Source organism: Lingula anatina, chromosome 1, assembly GCF_051362555.1.
Source record: "Lingula anatina isolate TDL-2025a chromosome 1, LinAna3.0, whole genome shotgun sequence".
Classification (NCBI taxonomy): domain Eukaryota; kingdom Metazoa; phylum Brachiopoda; class Lingulata; order Lingulida; family Lingulidae; genus Lingula; species Lingula anatina.
The window spans coordinates 3,194,161-3,201,484 of record NC_141767.1 but is presented as its reverse complement, the minus strand read 5'-3'; the positions used below and the strand labels follow the sequence as shown (position 1 = coordinate 3,201,484).

Sequence of the window (7,324 nt, the reverse complement as noted above, 5' to 3'; positions counted from 1 at the left end):
TGATGTTATGATTAAGTAGGTCAAGCATGTGACTAATCAAGTGATGCATACATTTGTATAACAATCAACTACAGTACAACAGTGCACTCATTCTGCATTTTCAGGTTTGGAATATTGTTCTTGATAAATGTGAAGCAGGTAAACATCCTACGTTTTAATTGATCAGATATAACATCACATAAAAAAATGCTTCTCCAGTTTTAGTGTGGCCAATCAAATTCCGTAAAATATTTACTGCTGTTGACAAATTGGCCGGGAAAAGCAAAACATGCGAAATGTCAGTGCACCAGCTGAGTGAACTTCTTCTGCATGCTATTCAAGGAAATCGCCTCAGGTAATGCGATCAGTTGACAAGTCATATATTTCCTTTGCACTCTTGGTACAGGTTATTGGCCAAATATGCACTGGAATCGGTGTAGAACGCCGAGAATCGGTAGCTACATATAAAATCTTGAAACGGGTTCTGGAATTGCCCCATTTTTCGGCCTTACATGCTAGCCAGGAACCCTTAACGCAGCTATAGCATGTAAGGTTGAGAACTGAGTCAAGCTCTGGACTTGGGGCTGTTGTAAATGTGAAGGTGATTGATGAATTAATTTGCCCTTTATAGATTAAAAAGGGATAGGACTTAAATATTATTATTATCCTTCCTTCTGCTTTCATTTAAGTTAACCACTTATTTTCGTTTGTCAAGGTTTTGTTTTGGCTGAAGGAAATAAAAACCTGTAATAATTCTTGCAGAGAGGCAGGAACATTGCTGAAGGATGGTGCTGATCCAAATAGAATCTTAATAGAAGCTGTCACCCCCTTCCACCTGGCTGTGGGCTCAGAAACCAGCGCTGTGGAGTTTACCCGCCTACTTCTTCAGTATGGAGCAAACCCTAATGTCAGGTACTGTAGAACATATACCAATAGAGAACTAGAAATTGAAATCGCAGTGACTGCTTCCCACTGTCTTTTGCTGAAAGTTTAATCAAAACTTGTGAAGAAGTTTTGGAGATCTTGTCTACAATCTACTGGTACTTTACAGGCCAAAGGTGTTGAATAATCTTCCTTGTACTGAGTAGATTGTCATATAGTTTATTGGCAGAAGTAGTCATTAAAAAACTTATGAAATTGCGGACCATCTTCAAATAGTGTTACCATGTGATGTTTCAATCTTTCAGAGACACAGAAAGCACTACCCCATGTCATGTGGCTGCAGCTTATGGCAAATTACAGGTGCTCAAACTACTAGTCAGCAATGGAGGGGACCCATTTATGGAAGATATGGTAAGCAGACTGTCTTAGAATGACTTAAATGCTGTCTCAATACATAACCTTCATTCAACCTTGTTACTGATTCTGCACTACATTATAGATGCCTCTTTGGACAAAACATAAACAACTGAATAATATTTGATACAGACAGGATCTTTCTTAGCAGTTTTACACCATAAGTGGCCCCATACTGCTGGTCATAAGCCCAATGAGCCATTTGTTCCTACTTTTTTCTTACAACTTAAGTGTATCATTATTAATGTATGTTTACAGAAGGAAAGAGATTTGTCAGATAGGCACAGTACTTGTGTACATCATAAATTGTTGAACACCAAGTAAAGTTATTGAATAGATTAAGTACCATTTCAAAGTGTGTCATTTATTGCAAGTCAGTCAAAAAGTTTTGTGAATTATAAGATGTTTTTTAAAAGTAAATTGATCGTGGATTGTTTGTTTGGTTACTTATATTGTATTGTGTATAATAATCTATTCCCTTTTGCTATAAAAAAGCAGTGGTATATTCCATCCACTAGTTCTTTTGTCTTAAGTATTTTTATTTAAACAACAGAGTAATAAACTTTTGATACACAGTGTATCCTATCTTTTCAGGAGTGTCAGTCTGCACTTGACCTAGCTCTGTTAAATAACCACACTGATGTGGCAGAGTACATCCACAGTCTTCAGGAGGATAGCAGAGAAGAATTACAGACTACTGTTAGATCTATTCTCAGTATGTGGATAATCTTTTGTGTTATCTATTTTAATATTTTTTACCTAAAGCAGACCATTTCATAAGTATTATTATAATAGATGTTTTGGATATAGTTTTGTCATGTCTTCTGATAATGTGTTGGTCAAATGAGATGACAAACAGTGGCACTCTGGTAGAGTTATTAATGTAGGATGCATGTTGATTTTCTTCACTATGAAATGTTATTATTAATTTTAAGATCTATTTTACTGAATTTTACTCTCTGTAGATCAGCGTATTTCTGCCTGGGAGCTGTCATGTCTGTCCTTGCCATCTCGTCCAAGCTCCGCTCTGTCATCTGTTGGCTCAGAGTCCAGGCTTTCTGACGGCCACAGTTCAAGTTCTTTACTCAATGTTTCCAAGCTCCAGGTAAAAGGAGGATCTATAAAGTGATTGCTAAACACATTCTTATAATTCAGTTTCTTGTTTAATCAAGGACGTTTTTCAAATTGCTAAGAAATGAGAGTTATATACTAAATACAAACGTAACATATGACATAATGTGACGTAACGTGACATGATATGACATCTATTCTTAACATTCCCCAGGTAGTTAATGAACCAAGAAAACAGAAGCACAGGCGCTCCCTTCGCCCAGTTATAAACACTAAAGCGCGTCAGAGTTTCTACACAGAGAGTGTGAACCGACTGCTGGAGAAATTTTCTGCTAATGAAGACATTTTTGATGTTTCATCTCCAGACCATCCTTTTGTAAGTGAATCATGTCTTTAGAGTGGACAGAAACTTATCAGTATTTTTTATTTTGAAATCTGCAAATATGTATGAAAAAGAATTTAGTGACAAGGAAAACACTGTTTTTCATTTGATTCTTTTTCTAAGACTAATTTTTATATAATAGTGCTCACCATTTTAATGTGTTATATGTGCCCTAATACATATATTGTAAAAAAGATTATTTAAACAACTTGCAGATAGCACCAAAAGTGGATAATGTGGATTTGGATGACACTCTTCCATGTAACACAGACACCACAGAGAGCATTTGTGACACTAGAAATGACGTTGATGAAAACCTGCCAACAGTTGCGTCATTTGTGGAACCTAGTTCACTGTACCAGACTGCAGGAGACACATGCCTGGATACATACCCTGCTCAAAGACAAACAGTTTCAATGAAATCATTCAATGACTCCACTTTTCAGTCTCCTTCGATGCCAAATAAACATTCCAGTAACTTTCCAACACTACAAAATCTAACAGCAATGAAGTCATTCAGTGAACTTGCATCCCAGCATACACCCACAGCAGCAGGTGATGCAGCATTCTTTGATTCCCTGAGCAACAAAGGCCTTGACTCAAGACACCAAAAGTCTGAGCAAAACGACCCAGAGTTGAGTCTAGATGAGAGCAGTGAATCATTTCACACCTGTGAATCCGATCATGAAGGTCCAGTGACAGCGGCCCAGGATGACTGCGACGGACTTGCTTCCCAGCTTGCAGGTGCTCTCTCCTTAGTGACCAAGTCTGAGGAAGAAGACGTGGGGCGAATACTTGTGATGAAAGACACCAGCAACAAAACATCTCCAGCATCAAATTTTTACTTCACTGATAACAAACCTGGTGGCATGAACACCAGCAGCTCCACTGTGGGGTCTCTGGCAGACGGCCTGGAGTTTGGTGACCACAGCTTACTAACCCCTGACCACTCGGTGGTCAGTCCCCGTGCTGGTAGCCAGTGCAGCAGTGTGGTCAGCAGTGTGTCCAGTCTGGTGTCCGAGATAGAAGAATGGGTCCACACAGAAGACAAGGTTGGTGCTAGCATCATCGAGATGCACATCCTGCCAGAACCGACTGCCGTAGACTCCAGTGTTCTCAGCGAGGTTCCTCCAGAGCCAGAGGACTACAAGGACTGGAACAGCTTCCTGCCAGCAGACAGTAATCAGGTACAGATCCCTGCAGAGCTGGCTGCACTGAGTAATGAGGAGGTCAGGAGACGGCTGTTTAACATGGGGGACTTCCCTGGCCCTGTGATGGACTCCACCAGGATGCTGTACCTCAGAAGGCTGGCCAGACTCTTACACAATCCTGACTTGGCTCAAAAACATGTACCTGTGGATAAGCCAGGTATGTTGGCAAAGGATTTTTAATGCCCCTTTCATTCTAGTACTTTTCTTTTTCAACATTTGTTAGTTTTAGTTGCTATGAGCTTCTCCAGTACTTTTGAATCAACATACATAAGTATGAACTATTAACACAACGTTTAAATAATTACTAAAGTTACACTTATGTCTGGCAGTTATCCTTGATGTTGTAATGTTGCTGAGATTTGCTGACATTTGCTTATTATTGACACAATAAGATATATTTCAAATGTTGGAAAAAGTTATTTGTCAATTGCTATACTAATTGATAAGTTCTACTTTGAACATTTGTCTTCTGAAGAATGTTGTTTCTTCTGACTGTAATATATTTTTTTCATTTCCTCTTCAGTGTACAAGCAAGAGTTGGCCTTAGCCTTAAAAGGTAACTTGGACATGAGCATGTGTGAGGGATTGGAACAACAGCTGTGTGGTCAGTTTGCCAGTCCTGACCCCGCCATGTTTTGGAGGGAGGGGATACAGAAGTCCTCCTTTAACTACATGTTACTGGACCCCAGAGTGACTAAGAACCTGCCTTGTAGAGCTAGGAACATGAGTAAGTCAGCCATTCAAATACTAGTTCGTCTGTCGCCATTGATTGTTCATTTTTCAGTTTTTGATGTATTATTCTTCTCTTTTAAGAACATACAGATTCATCAAGTTTTCTTCTGACTGTATAACTCCAGTGCCCCCTTTGAAAAAGGTTATGGATAAATCCATGCAAGAATCATGCCAAAACCACTTTAATTTTCTTTTTCCTTAATAGATGAAGCAGATGTTTTCCAGACCTTCATTGCTGCCATTTTTTACATTGGCAAAGGCAAGAAGAGTAGAGGATACAGCCATTTCTTTGAAGCGCTAGAGATCAAGAATAAGCAAAATAAAAAGGTAGGCTATGAAATAAGAATTTAATTTTTTGTACTGCAGGTTTCAAAGCAAATTGTTTTGAGATCCATCTCACTGATGCACAATGCAGTGAAAAATGTGCCCATGCTTAAATGAAGTTTGCAAAATATTTGCCTTTCAGGAAAACCAAAAGGTGAAGCACATATTGGAGATCTGGGAGGAAGGTCTGGGTGTGGTCTCTCTACATGTCTTCAACAGTATTATTCCAGTAGAAGCCTACACCAGGGAGGCTGCCATGATAGATGCTATAGGTAAAACTATTGTCTCATACATGGATACAAATACAGAGATATATTCCTGTATACATTTATGTATTACTTTTGATGTAAGTTTAAGGAAACTGACATACATACATACATGTATCAGACTTGTATATAAGTTGTACATACAAACGAGGCTAAAATCAGTATCCTATGTGCTAGCAGTAAATATATGTATATTTGCAAACTTAAAACAGGCTACAAATAAATCACCCTTATAGTACATTCAGAATCATAGGTGGAGGGAGGGGTTTGTAGGTTTAAAAGAACCATTCTTTTGGATGGAAAAGGTTTTACTATGAATAAACACAATCTAGGTCCTTTTCCATTTGTCAAGTTGGGTCAACTAAATGGGTAAAATAGTCCACTTTTACAGTAAAAACCCTCCTCTGAAATTACTGTCTACTTGCATGACATGTTCTCAACTTTGTAGGACAGTCTGCTACAATGGAATTCCCTTTTGCTTCATGTTTAAAACTTTATTTCAGGACTAGACAGGTTGACTAACATAAAGAAAGGAGATTACTATGGTAAGGCTAGCACATGGACATTGAAACAGAAAAGACTACTGGGGACGTATCTGCTGAAGAAAGCTCTGCAGATATTTCTGATAGAAGGAGAGAGACAGATCAGGCCAGGAGATCTGAAAAATAAATAAACTGATATATTTTGGGCATTCTGTATGTAGCTTTTTTTCCAAAACTCATTCAAAATATAAAATACAGCTCAGGATTTTTCAGGATATACAAAACAGTTGTTGTATATTTGAATTCCTGAGGTATGTCCTATTTGAACTCCATCACAAGTGGTCAACTCTAGGGGTCATGACCTTGCTTCATGAAATCCATATTGTTCCTGAAAGGTAGCTGATCCTCAGATGTTTATACATGTAATATATAATACAGCTTGAGGATTTTAGTGATATACAAAACAGTTGTTGTATATTTGAAGTCCTGAGGAATGGCCGATATATATATTTGAATTCTAGGGATCTTGACCTTGATTCATGAAATCCAGTGTTCCTGAAAGGTCATGATCCTCAGATGATTATACATGTATCTAAATGTAGTCAAACATAAGACCATTGAGTCTGCTCACTATAGCATTCTTTTAATTTTCAATCAGTTTGATGAAATATTCTGCCTAAATGATATACAAGTGATTTTAAACCATCAGCAATAATGAAATCCACCTGTATGTAATGAGTTTTGTACTCTTCATTGTCATTCATCTTTATGTATGATGTTGCAGGCGAGGTCCCCGTAAAGTTACCCCTGACAAAGGGTATTATAAAAATTTGGCAATTGTTATGGGCATAATCCACAGTTGTTAATTTTTCCATTGAAGTAAGACAACTTCATATTGTTTTTATTTTAATTGTTAACTTGCATAATAAATTTTTTAATTGTTAGAGTATATGTAGAAGAAAGCATTTCCGCGTTTGATTTAGCATAGTACATATTGACCTATTAAAGTAGATATTGTGAAGAATTAAGACAAGCACAACCTTAATGACATGTTTAAAAGGATAGATATGTAAATTCATTGTATCAGTAGCAGTAATAGTGATCTAATGAGATATATGTAGCATGTGAAACTATTACGTGGTATATTTTAACATCTTTTGGTCTAGCAAATTAGCCAACTGAAATCAATTTAAAAATAAAGTTTCTGAATTCTGAGAATTCCAATTTTGCAAGTATAATTATGAATAAAACAGTGGTCTGAGAATTTTATCATTTGTAGTTTAAGCACTTATTATCCTTCCCTTAAAAATGCATGTTCTTTTGACCTAAAACTGAATGCTGCCAGCTAACAGGCAGGGAAATGTGTATGTACGGGTATCAAAGCAATGCGACTGAAATCTGGAGATAAAAAATAATATATTTTATTTGAAAAAACTGGAACAACCGTGGTCCCTTTTTTACCATATATGTAAACTGAAATAACATGCTATACCAGCTGTTACTGTGTATATAATAAGATAAATCCACTAACTGATATCTTTTTACTCTGATTAAATACTAATATAAATACTAATTATTCAA

General features: G+C 37.1%; 1 protein-coding gene across 4 annotated transcripts; it reads left to right on the top strand.

Moving 5' to 3' along the window:
* The first annotated feature begins 1 nt into the window (after position 1).
* LOC106159235 (uncharacterized) lies at positions 2 to 7,012 on the top strand. 4 transcript variants are annotated; one of them, XM_086999351.1, is made up of 11 exons: positions 2 to 138; positions 742 to 891; positions 1,167 to 1,272; positions 1,870 to 1,990; positions 2,241 to 2,380; positions 2,561 to 2,722; positions 2,944 to 4,096; positions 4,463 to 4,666; positions 4,877 to 4,998; positions 5,138 to 5,267; positions 5,765 to 7,012. In XM_086999351.1, the coding sequence occupies exons 3-11, from the start codon at positions 1,261 to 1,263 to the stop codon at positions 5,932 to 5,934; spliced, it is 2,214 nt and encodes a 737-aa protein (XP_086855477.1). In that variant the 5' UTR covers positions 2 to 138; positions 742 to 891; positions 1,167 to 1,260; the 3' UTR covers positions 5,935 to 7,012. The 4 variants fall into 4 exon arrangements, with proteins under 4 accessions (XP_086855477.1, XP_086855476.1, XP_086855478.1 ...); XM_086999350.1 differs by lacking the exon at positions 2 to 138 and adding an exon at positions 161 to 334; XM_086999352.1 differs by lacking the exon at positions 2 to 138 and adding an exon at positions 223 to 334 and having other exon boundaries at positions 695 to 891.
* Positions 7,013 to 7,324: the final 312 nt, after the last annotated feature.

Bases quoted from the DNA above. Each gene is read 5' to 3' on its own strand.
- LOC106159235 (XM_086999350.1), top strand. From the start codon at position 276: ATGTCAGTGCACCAGCTGAGTGAACTTCTTCTGCATGCTATTCAAGGA. The intron at 335-741 runs GTAATGCGATCA...TAATTCTTGCAG, and splicing joins ATTCAAGGAAATCGCCTCAG to AGAGGCAGGAACATTGCTGA. The intron at 4,097-4,462 runs GTATGTTGGCAA...TTTCCTCTTCAG, and splicing joins TGTACCTGTGGATAAGCCAG to TGTACAAGCAAGAGTTGGCC.